Genomic DNA, 15,827 nt, shown 5'->3' on the forward strand with positions numbered 1-15,827 from the left:
TCCGTCCATTGTGTAGTATTGCTAGTCATCAGTAGTTTTAAGTTTTATCTGAGAACCCAGACTTGTGTGAATTTTGCCTTTGGGATTGAGTTTCCCACAATGAGTGGCATACCACATTTAGTGATGAACAGATAGATGACATGCCCCCTCCTTTCCAATGCCTGTCTCACAGATTTGTTCCGCAGTGCTCACAGACAGTACCAACTGTTCTTCCTGTTGACTGCCAAAATAAGTCAGCAGTTGGGAGGGGAAAAATAGGCTATGAATTATGGAAAATAACTAGAGAGAAAGGATGGCAATACAATAATAAAAAAAAAAAAAAGAGTAACAACTCTCAGTAGCCACCCGCTCACGTGACTACTTCAAATATTGACCAGCAAAAGGAAAACTAAACAAGGAAAAATAGCAAATCAATTAGAGGTCTCTAAGCTAGGCCAGTAGTTGAAAGCTTGTCCTGTTTATGTAAATAACCAGATTATATATATATGACTGCCAGCATGCAAGATTCAGGTCACAATCTCAGCAGAACTGTGCTTTCCATTTAGACAACAGATCAATCAATGGCTAAGAGATGAGTTAGATGAAAAAAGAAATGGGAAGTTACACAATATGTTGAGAGGAAACTTAGTTTCCAAATGAAAAGGTTCAGAAAACCTTTCTGGCCAAGCACGCTTAAGACAAGACATGTCTGACCTATAAACCATTCCAGTACCTAATGGTGTGTAATACTTGCAGGCTTCCATTGTCAGTGTGATATATGACATAGACTGTGGGTGTTATCATTTTAATGTCCACAGCTTATGGTTGGAAGCACACTTGTTAGTCTTCTTCTAGTTTTAATGATGTTTGTCTTAAGTGCTAAGAATATGATATCACAAGATTTACCTAAGCAGTATTTTTTCCTTTATCGAATAGAATATCACCTCAGGGCACCCTCAGTGCTTCATGTTAGGATTTACAAGACTCTTCTATAATGATTTTTGTCTGCTTTCCCTTCTGAGGCCGTGAGCACATACTCTATGAGGTATATTCCTCACACCTGTCACAGTTCTGTGCATTCTTTAAAAATGAGCACAATCCACAAGGTTATTTTTTAAATACGGGTGTGGCTTTTTATTATGCGTTTTTAATAATTTTCTTTGGTGCTATCGTCATTAATAGTAGTATGTTTGAACTAACTTGCATTCCACTAGAGCTTTTCCTAGAGACTGATTTGGTAACATGCTGAATTTTAATAATAAAAATTCGGGAGAAGTAGCTCATTGTATAGCTATTGTTTATGTAAGCTTCTGGAAGGCTTTTTGCTCAGAGATGCCTTTGTTGAGAGTTCTTAATTTTGTGCTGCAGTTCTAGAAACATTCTGTGCATAATAATAATCATATAATATATAATAACTGAAATGAAACCATTTTATACAACATCTTTATGTTATGTTTTGTTTTCTTTCCCCTTTTTAAATTATCCTGCTTTGAGTTGAGCAAAGAAAGTGATTACAAAGGAAATATTGGGGTATAGCTGTAGAATATGAGAATTCATTGATGGAAATGGTTTTTATCTTCCAATGAAAAGCACTGCAGGGTAGAACCACAACTGTAGTGTGTAGACATTTGCAAACACTGGGAAAAATGTGTACACACAGCAAATGTACTTACTATAAACCTTTGGGATTTTGATTATATAGAATAGTGTTGAAAAATAAGAGAAACGTACTGGAATTAATTTTGCTAGCTTTTTCCTTCTAATCCTCTTCTGGAAAAACCTCTTGCCTAATTATTTTCCCATCATAATTTTGGCATCTTCATGCTGTTAAATGTTTCCCTGCTGTTTGTATTTTAGATGGGAGTCCGTAAAGTGTTTCTAAAATACTGGCAAGCTGACCAGCTCAATGATTTGTGCCTACAGCTGCAGAGAAAAATTATAACCTGCCAAAAAGGTAACAGTTACACATCAACATTTCTGAAGTTTTTGAGTTGTTAAATACAAAACCATTTAGTGTTACGTTTCGATGGTATCTGTATTTTAGTGACTCACTCTCATCCTTCCCTGGCCCTACGTTCAGTTAAATGGTTAGTTGGCACTCTAAGAAGCATTGCGGCTTAGTTTGCCATTTATCTGTTTTTAAACCAAGTTTGCAATCACTGCTTATACTTTATTTGGTAGTCATTCTCTAAGAAACTGTATATCAAATTTTTACCTAAATCACAATTTAGCAGAGGTAATATACATATCTTATTATTTATGTACCCCTACTTTGAAAATACATGCTTTTTGATCCTTTAGAGAAGCAGTCCTCTCTTGGCACTTAAATAGAGGTATAGAGCCAAATTTCTGTGCTGTTCCAGTCAGCTTCACTAGTACACATGAGTTTGGAGAAATAGAACAAGACAATCAGCCATACAACATTTTATGTAATTCTAGATTTTCCTTGGAAAAAATCCTTGATTTTATTTTGTTATTTATGAAATGATGATAACATTTGGGATGCAGTTCAACAGTAAATAGTATCTATTCCATTTTAACTTTGTCAGAGTTTCCAGTTAGTTTTTTATTATTATTAAAACCAAGTGAACATTGAAAGTGAGTATATTTAAAAAAATCATAGCTATGCCTAACATATATTAAATAGATTTTTAATTAGCTTACAATGTTTGATTGCACTATATATGCATATCTATCTTAAATATAATCTTTAAAGAAAAGTAACAGAGGGAGAAATTGCTCTGTATACTAGCTTTCAGTGGGACTAGCAGTAATGGACTTAACTCTCCGATACGTGGGTAAGTGCTCATCAAAGTAGAAGACTTATAGAAAACAGAAAAATCAATTGTATTCTGTCCAAATTTCTGCTCATTTGAACCTTTGTGATGCACCCCTGGATGAAATTTCCAATGGGTCCCCTGACCTTTTGAGTCATCTTCTGTTCATGAAGAGTCCTGCTGTGCTCTAGTTCCTTGAATAGTACAGAAATCAGTATGCTCACAAGATTTAGAACCTCGTCCCAAGTTAAAACTTCCCTCCTCCCTCAGTGCAGGCCTGGGATCAGTCTGGGTTTGGGAGCATGGTAGCCCTATTTCCCAGCCCCAAAGTCTAACCCCGTCTCCCCTACTAGTTTACCTCTGAGTCCCCCAGGATTTAAGGGAGGGGAGAGAAGTCAGGCGGCAGGACAGGTCTTCCTAATGACTCCACTGCGATTTGGCCTGTTTTCCTCTGGCTAGCCAGATTGTCAGTGCCTCTTCTCATCTTCAAGGATGTGCCAAGGATTCCCAGCTCTCACTACCTGAGAATTGGCAAGACCCCTTCTTTTGTTGGTGACTTGCAAGTCTCCTAAGGCCCCTGGCACCAGGTTGTCAGCTCCATAGAGATGCTCTCGCTGGGGTCTCATTGCTCTTTAAGTACAACTCTTTTTAAGGGACTCCAAGCAGGCATCTCTTTTTTCAAAGCTATATCGGGTGCCCAGGAAACATGCCCTGGGACCCTTCATAGCTGTAGCTTCTCCCCAACAGAGCCACGTTCCGTTCAGCCACCTAGCAGGAGCCCCAGGCTGCAGCTTTTTGCCTTTTCAGGCCTCACAGTCCACAACATCCACCAAATAATGGGATTTGCATATCAAGTTCTCCTGGCCGTCCCCTGGTGCCACTTTCACCAGGCTGGAAGTCAGGAGGCAGTTTTGGACAAGGGGAGGGCACCCACCACCAACTCTTGGTAAAAACTCCTCACACTGTGATTTATAATAACATGGCCTCTTTAACTTCGTGTTTTTACATCCTCAGTGTAGGGAAGAAGCTTGGGCATAGGTCTCTTTTGGCCCACTGCCTTTAGACTTCTGGTTTGTATGATTAGCAGCACACTAACCAGCAGCACAGGCATCATAGGGGCACTGCTTAGAAATGCACCTCTCCAGCCCTGCCCTAGCTCTCCTCAGTCAGAATCTGCATTTGCAGCTCTAGCTGACACTGGCCTGAAGAGAATCCCATTTTATATAAAGTTAAATTGAGAGAAATGAATAGGGTATCATTAATTCTCATGGAAAATTGCTTTAAATATAATTAGAAGAATTTGTATCTCGTCTTCCATCAGAGGTGCCTAGCGGATATTCCATTTCTATTTAGTTTCAAAGATTGAGTTGCTGTGCCCTACCAATCTGAAACAGAAGAAATGAACTCTAATTATCTGCTCACCTCTAAAAATTAAAAATTGAGAATATTTAAAAAGTGGCATCAAGATAAAAACCATGATTTCATATTGCTTAAATGAAAAATGGATATAAAAATAATTTTTTAATTACAGGCTCTTAAATGCATTCATTATTGATTTTTATCTTTACATGGCTTGGAACAGTTCCTTCAATGCTTTTTTCTAATATTAAATTTTCTCAAAATTTATAAAATCTGCAATCATTTCCAGTTCTTGAAGACTGCTATTTTTTTTTCTTTGTATTGGGAAAGAAGCTGTCACTTAGTTGCTTTGTTTTGTTTTGTTTTGTTTTGTTTTGTTTGCATGGGCAGACACTAGGAATCCAACCCAGGTGTCCACCATGGCAGGCAAGAGCCGCCGTGGCCCACCCAGTCACTCAGTTTTAAATTTAAATCATTTTAATTTCAAATTGTTCACTTTATCCTGGATAAGAAAATCTATAAATTAAGACTTTGACCCTGCATACCTCATGGAAGCAGCCTTATGAAATTGGGAGGAAGAAAAATATCAATATTTATTTGTGGAAACTTTATCTTTGTTCCTTGTCTTTTGTTAAAGATTTGAATTTTTAGCAAATGGTGTAACACTTTTAAAGAATTTAAAGGCTACTAGTGTGTTGTGTGAGAAAATGAAGTCCTAACATTTTGGACAACTGACGTCCCTGGGTGAATGTGAATTCAGTGAATAGCTTTGCAGTAGTCCGAAGTCACAAGAAGTCTGGCAGATCCACATCAATCTTCCCTTTATTCCAAGAGATTAAGCATTTTGAATATACCCTCACCTTCACCCTTCCAAAAGTCAGGGTCTCAATTTTTTTTAATGTAACAAGAGGGAGAAAGCAGGCAGGCCAATTTAAGGTTTATTGCTTCTCCCTCGCAATCTGTCCTCACATGATTAATACTTCTGTATTTTATTCCACATTTTATATTCCTGAAAATCCGATTGTGCCTTTACTAGGTTTTTTTTTCACATGATTAATACTTCTGTATTTTATTCCACATTTTATATTCCTGAAAATCCGATTGTGCCTTTACTAGGTTTTTTTTTTTTCCTTTAAATTAGTTCAGCATGACTGTTTTGCAGTTGAGTTAATACTGCCGCATTCCGAAGTAACTAAACATTTGGTGTTATTGCCATCTGAAAAGAGCCTTAAGTATTTTAGATGTCCACATATTATTTTCCTCCAAAGCCATCATTGTGGAAAGTTGTGTTCCGCTTTCTTCCTTGAAATCAAGTAGGAGTCAAAATGGATATTATAGATAACCCGCCCATTTGTTCTTCTATAACCATGGACTATTTTAAAGCACTTAATGTTTTATAGACTTTTCATTTCCTAAAAAGAAGAAAAAAGTGCCTTTACTATACACGTTGGTTTTCCTTGAAATTACATAGCTCCATATAATTTTTTTTTTTTTTTTTTTTGCATGGGCAGGCTCTGGGAATCGAACCTGGGTCTCCAGCTCAGCAGGCAAGAATTCTTGCCACTGAGCCACCCTGTACTGCCTGCTCCTTATAATCTTAATAACCTCTTATCATCTTTGAAACTTAGAATTGGAAGGGACCACAATGTAGAGGTCATAAGACTCAAATTGGAATTCTAACTATATCTTTTGCCCTGTCTTGACCATGCCCAGGTACTGGGAGCCACTCCCTTTGCCTTGAGGCAGCTTGATCCATTCACATCTATGCTAATTGCTGGAAAGTTCTTCCACATATTGATTGCAGACATTCCTTCCAGTTACATCCCATTGGTCCCTCTGCTCTCTGAAGAGCTACAGATCTGTCTCCCTGTTTAAGAGGAGAGTTTGGCGTCCAGGACACAGAGAGATTGGGTTCCTGGCTCTGTCCCTCATTGGTTTCGTTTACCTGGGGGAGTTTTTTTAGCTTTACTGTGCTTCTGTTTCTTTGTGTACAGAACAGAGGTGATGGTGTGTTTATCAGCTTATTTCAGCGTTAAATGATAAAATATACTGTCTGACGCATGGAGGTACCTTTAAATCATCCTCATGATTTTTATTTTCAAGTCTTATATTTGTTGTTGACATATTAGCCATATCAAAAGGTTTTCACTCATTTCCTTCTCCCAATTCTCACTTATTTTTCTAGGTCTATCTCCCCAGAGATAGAATCCTATAGTTCTGTATAACCTCTTTCCAGAGTCATAAATGTAGTGCTAGTTTTTTCCTAGAAATTAAACCACAGTCCTGGAAACAGTATATGTATTGACGTTTTCAAAGATTAAACCCACAGATCTCAGATGTTTCTGTTGTAGTCTTACATAATGAAAAATTAGTGCATCCCCAATGGACCAGTTAGAGCCACACCCTATGATTCTCTGGAGTTTTCAACCTAGCTCTTTCCCATTGATTTTACCCCAGTCCATCATTTTCCAGCTTTTGTCACAATAGGACCTCATTCAGGTCAAGGATTTTTGCCCTTAGCGTCACTATCGCTGACTTTAGATGTCCTTTTTAATATACAGATAGAGCTTTTTAGTACAGTCTTATACTGGGTTTCATCCATCTTGTTTTATAACTCCTCAGATAGATATGTGTGATTTTTTATTGTGTGAGGTCTGTAATTTTCACTTTTGCTTCTCTCACTGACCCATGATTGTGTTCTTTCATGAAGTCGTAAGAGGATTTCTAGCACGCCAACACGTGCTTCAGAAAATGAGCATGAGACAGCAAGAGGTCACTTCCATCAACAGCTTTCTGCGGAACACAGAGGACATGGGGCTGAGGACTTACGATGCCCTGGTCATTCAGAACGCCTCCGACATTGCGCGTGAAAATGACCGGCTCCGCAATGAAACAAATAAGACTCACCATAGAGAAAAGTTAGAGACCAGGCACAAACAAGAGGAAGGCACCAAAAGGTACTGATAGATAGTATGCAACTTTAATTACCTCTGCCAATTAAAGACAATTGACTCCTTTGGATCAATCTGGATTGATCCAATGGAGTCTTGAGAATTCCCATAGCCTTTAATGCGAAGTTCAATCAAATAACGACAGCAGTTACGGGAACAGGCATGCCTGTATGTGTGTATGATTTGCTGTTTGAAACATTCTAGCAATCTATAAAGATGCTTTTTTTTTTAATGAAATAGATGCTATGTATATAGATATGTCAGTTTAGTCACATGATATAATTATTGTTTCACTTACAATGTTTGCATCGCTTAGTGACTCTCGCAAGCACTCTAAACCATCTATAGTAGCAAAAAGATATAGTTGGCTTGAAATTTTTATACAAGTGTGATATGTTTAAGGCTGACTTCCAGACACTTCTGGAAATCTGGAAAAAAAAATCAGGATCCACTCTAAACAAATACAAGTATTGAAATAAATAAATGGAGTATATCTTTTATATTCCCCTCTCTAAACTGTCACATTTTCTTTGTCAGTAAGGAAAACTTTGGAAAACGCCTTTTTATTTAGGCTTGGTTCATTTTGGATGCTCAGCTTGAAATAAAAATGTGAAGACAACCTGGTCCTTCCCCGTTTCACCATCCTTCCCTCTCCACGAACGATGAGAACACCTGTGCACAGCACCAGCCCTCGCAGGGATGGCAGGAACCTGTTTTATTTGAATCTTAATCCACTTGCCAGGGAGATGTTTATTTTTCCAAAGAAACTTGATAATGTCTAGTTGTTTGTCATTGAAACTGATTCCTCTCTGCCTTTACTTCCTATGTCAAATGATTCTTTATTAAAGTGAAAATGGCAATGTGTCTCTAGTTAATTAGCTTCAAATATCTCAGTGATTAAATACTGAAACAAAAATTCCCTTTGTACGGAAAACTGTAATTAAACATTACAGAGAAAACAAATTATCCAGTGAGTGCCATACTTTCATCTTCAGCTATTTCATTTACTGCATGGGCATCTGGCTCTGTCTTGTGGTAGATTTCAGCCCTGTTGGTGTTCTGCCATGCAAAGATATAATTATAGAAACAAATGCTTCGGAAACTCCTTGTGAAAATGAATACACTGGCATCTAGCTCGTGCATGATTCCATTGACATAGAAAGCCAGAAGGAATTTTTTAAACCAGATAACTATTAATTTTATATGACTTCCAGAATAATATTTATTATTTTCTCTGCTGGAACTAAACAACCACCCTAATTTCTTAATTTGATTATGTATTTATTTGCCTGATATAAAATGAAGTGAAAAATTATTTGTCTATTTGTTTATCGAACACCAGCAGTGCACTTGGCATTGGGCACTCATATAGAGTAACAGAGGCAAAAATAATTCTGCACATAATTAAATAATTGCTGGTAGAATTTAAATGGCAAGGAAGAAAAAGGAGAGCGAGAAAGCCAAATGTAAATCCTTGATAGTTTTAAATAGTGTATATACTCCTTTTGCAAAGAGAAATAGTGATGAACTCCTAGCATTTAATGCACCAGTAACTCTCTATTAAGATGGATTTCCCAGAAATTATCATTCAGATTGAAATTCTGCTTTTTTGATTTGCTTAATAATCAGAGTGTGAAAAATTCATTCAGTGTATGCCCAACAGAAAATGTGAAACTACTTAAGAAGTGTTGCATTTAGGTGAGAATTTTAAAAAGTAATAATAATGAATATCCAATGTACTCATTTATCATAAAGCAGAAGCTGGGAGAATGGGGCAGCTTTCTGGGGATTCGTGTGTCACCAGAGAACCACACATACATCCTCAAACCACAGCAGGGGCGTGGAGAGCCTGTTTACCAAAAAGCTGCTATTACGTTTGCATGAGCAAGTTCATTGTTATCATTTGAATAATGCATCTGGGCATCTCTTCTGTGATGCTGTTTGTGTTTTGTTTCCCCTGAAGAGCTGAAGACAAGGGTGGACCGAGGCATTTCCATTCCAGCTCCGTCCCAGTGCCAGTGGCAGTGGACAGCCTGGTTCAGTCACTGGCTGGCTCCTCCACCAGGTCTCCTTCCCTTCACTCCGTGTTCAGCATGGATGACAGCGGTGGCCTGCCATCACCACGGAAACAGCCTCCGCCCAAACCAAAGAGAGACCCCAATACCCGGCTGAGTGCCTCTTATGAGGCTGTGAGTGCCTGCTTGTCAGCGGCAGCTAAGGAAACAGCTAATGAAGGTTAGCTAAAAGGGAATGAGAGAATAACGTTGCTGGGGTTTATTGATGTTCTGACTTCCGGTCTTTAAGTGCCCCAAAGCAGTATTGTTGCTCTAATATATTTTTAATAGAAATAAATCCAATTGTTGGCTTGCCAGCAGCTCTTTAATCATTAAATATAAATAGCGTTTATTCAAATTTCTAAGCCTCTTAGGGAAAAGCTACTTATATATCATTTCTTTAACCCTCATTGCCATGTCAGCATTGAATGAGCAGCCACAAACCAGAGCAGTTCAAAAAGTCAGTCGCTAGTCCGTGTAAATTTTCTCTAATTAAAAGGTGAAAACTTTCATCAGACTTTCCTATTATCACAATCTAATTAAAAATTAAGCCCACTTGATTCATGCGGAGGAGAATCGTTGTGCAGCAAAACTCAGTTATGGAAACTTTGGGGACAAGATAACCAAAGTTTCTACGTCTGTAGTCTAGAAACAGTTATGCAGAAAGGGGAAAGTCACAATTTATTCTGTAAAATCTCTTGTAGACTAGTACAAGAGAATTGTGGATTATTAATTTTTAGGATTGTAAAAAACAGAGAAAATATTTCTTTGTAGAACATTAATTCGCTCACTCATTCAACAGATTTTATTAATCACCTACTATCTGTCAGGCCCTGTTCTAGGATGAGGGGGCTCAGTAGAGAACAAAATAAGCAAAATTGTCTTTCCTCATGGAGTTCACATTTTTATGGGGTGTAACAGATGGTAAACACAATTAGTAAGTAAACAAATATATTGTTTTAGAAGAAGTTCATTGCTGCAGAGAAAAATATATTAGGGAAAGGGATGGGAGTGTAGGGTGGAAATTGACATTCTAAATGAAATTGCCAGGCAGGTCTCACTGGAAAATAATATGAATGCTTTCAGTAAATATATGAACTCAAAAAACAAAAACAGTGAAACAATCAGATCATCTTTGGGGAGAGATGACCAACACAAGATGATGATGGAGAAACCATGGAACAGAAGCCTAGAGCAATAAGTACATTCTCATCATCTTCAAACATACTTTTGAGGAGTCTAAGCAAGAAGAGATACTAAGGGGAATTTTTACAAATGAAGTTGCTGCCTTCATAGAGGTATATTGGTCATGTTATAATAATACTTAAATGAAGATATAAAAGAAATTAATAAAAATTTGGGAAGGAAACTCCAAATGTGTATTTTTAGAATCATGGTAATGAGGACTTTTAAATAAAAAATAGAAAATAATTATTAAGGAAATAATCTAGAGGAAAAGTCTTCAAAACAGATATAGTTAAGAACATAGATAGGAAATTTGAAGGGGACCTCTAAAGAACAAGGCATTCTAACAATTTAATGTTCAAACCAAAAGGGGCTACACAAATCACAAACGTACTCCTTGATAAGATAAAGTAAATTACATTTTCACTATTATTTCTTTCTGGCTTCAGTGTTGGATTAATATTACAGACCTCAAAAAGGTGTGATTACAATGACAAAGATTTTTTTGGGCAGAATATGAAATGAAGAATAGTGTCTGAAATGCTAAGACTAATGAGATAGGAAGAATATGAAATAAAGACTCAAAATCGCATCAGAAATTGTAAAGCAGTATTAAATAATTTTTTTTTAATGCAGTGTATCGTAAATGGAGCTGCATCCAAATTTAAACATTGCAAGCAAGCTTTATAAATTTGGATAAGTAAATCTCAGAATAGTTTGTAAGGTCTAAAAAAGCCTAAAGTTTTGTGTGCACATTTAAAGACCAGCAGCCTGGAGTTAAGATATTCTGGGGTAATCAAATGCCAATTAGTCAAAAATAGTTGTGAGAGGAGATAAAAAGTTAAGGATAAGGTTGAGCTCAAAATGGAATTTGAGCTAACTCACATGAGCAGCAAAAAAGGTCAGTTAAAGAAGTTACTCAGGAACCATAGGAAATTAAAAAAACAAAAATCAAAGTAAAGTGACAGGAAAAAAATACAATGAAGAGAAAACAAGAAAAACCACAGGTCGTAAATCCCTTCCTACTGTGGGGAATTGCCAGCCTCGTAAAGCCCCCTGTTTAAAATGCATGATATGATATTATTAGACTTGCAAGATTTGTATGGTAAAATTTTCTTTCTTGGAAGCTAATTTCAACTCACATGTGACTATCAAGTGCTTAAGAGATGAGTTTCCTCCACTGAGATCCACCCCAGTGAATGCGTATTTTGGAAGCTTTTAAATTATTTGAAGTACATTATTTGTTCTTTCTTACAATTCATAATTCCTGATACTGATTATTTTACAGCCACCATTACAAAAAAAAAAAAAGAGAGAGAGAATGTCTAGGAAGTCTGCTGCTAGAGCTGTATTTCTGCATTTGGGGATATGCTCTAAATATTTATTTAAGGATGAGAGAATTAAACACAAAAAAATGTGCATAATCTGATTGAATATGTTTGCATGTTAATTTTTACAGCACTGGGAAGTCAGAGTGGGCTAAAGAGGGGCTTTGTTGCTCAGTCTGTTAGCACGCTGGATTTTGAATCATAATCACAAAGGTATGTGATGAGCCAGCCTTTAGCAATGGCCTTGGTCCCACTTATGCAGTTGTGAGAGGTGCCAGAAGGCAGCTGAGCAGGATAACAATAAAACTGACCATGACAGCTTAGACATCTTTCTTATTACTAGAATTCTAGAACACTCTAAACCTGTGCCACCAATGCAGTAGCCTCTAGTGTGTGGCTATTTAAATTTAAATTTAAATTAAATAGCATTAAAAATTTGGTTTCTCAGTTACATTAGTCACCTTTTAGATGCTCAATAGCCACGTGTGGCTACACCGTATAGAATTTTCCATCATCACAGAAAGACCGACAGCACTGATTCTAAACCCATCCTGTTTTTACCACAGGTGCAATACTCAGCTTTTTCACACCTAGTCACACGTCACAAATTATCTTCACTTCTGTTAAAAGATAGGGAGAAAAGCTAATCACTGTATAAGATGCTTTGTGAACCCTGGTTTCATAAGAGCAGGAACTACAACTGAGATTAGTGCATTATCTGAGCCATTCCTTTTGGCATGTTAAAAAAAAATGAAGTTCAAGTCCTTTCTCTTTGCAAATAAAGCTGCTAGTCAGTTCAGATGGTTTGAGAATAAAAGGAGATCTGATTGGAGAGCGAGGGCCAAGAATTGTACAGAAACTAATAAGTAGGTCACATGCAAGTCGTTATCTTTGTGTCTAGTCTTGTTGTTAAAACAATTCATTAACCTCGTGTTCTTCTTATAGATCCTCATCCAATAAACATGGTTATAGTAAAGAAGGACAGTAAAGAGGGATGATTTTTTTTCATTACCTTTGTGCCTGTAAAGCATGAAACAATTTTATGGGCCAGTAAATGTAACACTGTTTGCAAACTATTAACAAGCCTGAGCCAACTATTTGAAAATAACATTTTTTTTAAAAGTCTGGGGCTGCTATTTGAAGAGTGCTTATGAAAGGAATGGCGACAACCCAGCATTCCCTTTCTCTTTGCTAGGGATTCTCAGCTGGAGTGGTTGCTGGAGAGCTGAGTCTCTATACTCAAGGTATAGACGTTCTCAAAAACATAGTTAAAGTTTTTGCTGGATTGTCTCCTGATCTGAGGTTAAATAGGTCAGCATCTTGTGTGGGCTCAAGTCCCAGCTCTACCACTTACTATCTGTGTGACCTTGTAGAAGTGACTCAGTCTTTCTAAGTTCAAATGCCTCAAATGGCAGGGACAGTAAAATCTACTCCAAGGGCTATTTGTGAGGAATAAGCAAGGTAAGGCTTGTAAAGCCCTATTCACTGGGGCACAACAAGCACAATAATATAATTTAGCAAGCTATATAGTTAGATGCCTCTTGTTACCTAAACCCTTTGAGCCTCAGTTTCCTAAACTGTGAGATGAATACTAAAGCCGGATGTATGAGATTTAGGGTTAAACATGATGCATGTCACCCAGTGCCTGGCACACTTTGAATGCTGCTCACAATGAAACTGCAAAACATATATTTTTTTCTTTTAGAACTCTTTTCAGAGTTCTAACCTCTGCCATTTTACCCTCTGTTGATATGATCCCACACTTATCATCCCTTCCGCTCCCTTAGAAATAACATCATAATAAATAAGTATTTTTTTAAGTTTTCTGTAAAACTCCACCCTCCACAAAATATAGTTTATAGGTGTAGATACAAGAATGGTTCAATTCTGTGGCTTAATTTGGAAATGGCATTCTGGTGGGTTTTTTGTTTGTTTCTTTCTTTTCACATCTTCTTTCTATCTTTATCCTACTAGTACTTGGCATCTAGTAGGTACTCAGTAAATACATATTGAACAAATAAATAAATGTTATAGAAATATATTTCTTTTTGCTATTTTTGTTGAAACCAAATTAGCTTCTTCTCAATCAATTGAAATGAGCACAGTTTAATGAGGTCCAAAATGTGCCCTTGAGATTTGTCGCTTTTGGTTTGGGCAACATTTTGTAAGCAGAAGCCCTTTCTTCTATTACCTGAAATCTGACGGAAATTAAATCTTCTTGTGAGCCCTGTTCTAGAAATGTGTTACTGGAAATAGCAAGAGAACATGATTGCACGGTTTCACAACCTGTGACGCATTTGTTCATTCAACAAATATTAATTAAGTGGTATTCTAGGAGCCTGATTCTCCACAAGGATCTTGGAAACCAGTGGGGGAGATAAGTGTGTAAACCAATGATGAGATAAGCATAAGCGCAGCAATATGATCAGGATGCTGTAGAAAACAGGTAAAAATGACCAACCCTCTACAGAAACTGGGGAGGGGTCAGAAAGGACATTTAGGCAGTTTCATGAATGTGGAATGCATATGACAGGTAAAGATGGGTGGGAGGATAGGTTACAATATTACCTGAATGGGTCCTCCTACTGGAAAAAAAAAAAGAACTTAATGGCATTCCAATATATTTCATCTCAGTAGAAGTCATCCTTGTCCAACTTGTAGCTGAATTTTAAATCCATACTACATTCACTCTGCCAACTAGGCAGCATTTATTTAAGCATGTCTTATGTGCCAGGTACTGAATTTGCCCTGAAACCAAGCAAAATCACACTTGAAGAATTGGAACATGGAAGATACTTGTACTCAGCTCTTCATAATGAAAAATCTTCTCATTCTTTTTTTTCTCTTGTTCTCAGTAAGAATGGGGCCACATAGCCAGTATGCTAGTGCAGATATATCACAAAGCAGAGACTTTAAAGTCTCCTGAAATGGCTTAGCAAAAAATTCAAGAGGAAAATTTTATTCTTGTGCAAGAAAATTTTACCTACTAACACAATTTCAAAATGACACAAGTCCCTCTGTCACTACATGGTAACCCCAATAAAAGTCGAGATTATGAAGTGATGATAAGGCTTGAGAATTTAAGGGCCTAACCATTGAATTACTAGAACTTAACCTAAAGACGTGCTTTGATCTGTGAACTGTCTTCCTTACTCCATTTCACTGATATTATCAAGTATTTGGAACTTTTTCCTCCATAAACCTTAGGTCAAAAACATTTTTCTAAGCTCTCTCTTAATATAAGTTCATTTTTAATAACTCTTGAACTTAAATCTTATTGGTAAATGAACTTTTAGTGCACACGTATATGCACAGATAGCACCAAACCAAATTAGACTTTGATAATCTAATTATGTTTTTCTAAATTTCATGTATAAGGAATGAAAATTTCCGACCCCCACTTCCAGAGATTCTAATTTAGTAGGTAGAGAGTGGACAGGAAAGTATGTTATCTGCATTATAAATAAAGCAACACAGATGATCTGTTATTGCCAAACCCCAGACCACCCTTTAAGGAACACTGCTTAATCACACATGATTCATTTCTGGTTGTGTAGTTATAATAATGACAATAGCTGACACTTACTGAATGTTACGTGTTCTACAATATGCTAATCATCTTCTATCTTTAGAACATACTTTGATGTAGTGGTATAATTAAGACCCTATATAGATAAGGATATCAAGTCATTACCTATAATGTCATATTGCTTGTACAAAATCACAAAGTGAAGCTTTGGACCCAGGCAGTCAGACCCTCAAGACTGGTCCTCTTGACTGCTTAATAAGCCATACGACTTATATTTGTAGTATTTTAATACAGAAGAGGGGCTTTTCTTGCATCTAAAACAAACATTAAGATGCTATTGTATCAATTATCAATTGATGCTTAACCAACCATCCCCAAATTAGTGGCTTCAATGAAACAACAATCATTTTATTATATCTCTCAGGTTCTGGGAATGAACTGGCCTCAGCTGGATGGTTCTCACTCAGAGTCTCTCTTGAAGCTGCAGGTAAATGATGGCTGAGGATGGAGTCATCTGAAAGCTGGTCACTCACATGCCTAGTGGCTCAGACATCTGAACACTGGGTTCCTTGGGCATCTCTCTCTCTCTCTCTCTATGTGGTCTCTCCACATGGTTTGTACAGAATGGCAGATTCAGGTTAGCTGGACTTCTTACATGGAGATTA

General features: G+C 37.1%; 1 protein-coding gene across 8 annotated transcripts in view; it reads left to right on the forward strand.

Moving 5' to 3' along the window:
* Window positions 1–15,827, forward strand: part of MYO16 (myosin XVI) — a 717,568-nt gene that overhangs the window by 620,688 nt on the left and 81,053 nt on the right. For 7 of the 8 annotated variants that reach the window (XM_077158660.1, XM_077158661.1, XM_077158656.1 and 4 more), the window contains 4 exons: window positions 1,837–1,933; window positions 6,826–7,072; window positions 9,030–9,301; window positions 15,587–15,649. In XM_077158660.1, coding sequence (XP_077014775.1) covers window positions 1,837–1,933; window positions 6,826–7,072; window positions 9,030–9,301; window positions 15,587–15,649 — 679 coding nt within the window. The remainder of the gene's footprint in view (window positions 1–1,836; window positions 1,934–6,825; window positions 7,073–9,029; window positions 9,302–15,586; window positions 15,650–15,827) is intronic. The other variant, XM_077158663.1, reaches the window with a different exon arrangement.

This window comes from Tamandua tetradactyla, chromosome 4 (genome assembly GCF_023851605.1).
Source record: "Tamandua tetradactyla isolate mTamTet1 chromosome 4, mTamTet1.pri, whole genome shotgun sequence".
NCBI classification, from domain to species: domain Eukaryota; kingdom Metazoa; phylum Chordata; class Mammalia; order Pilosa; family Myrmecophagidae; genus Tamandua; species Tamandua tetradactyla.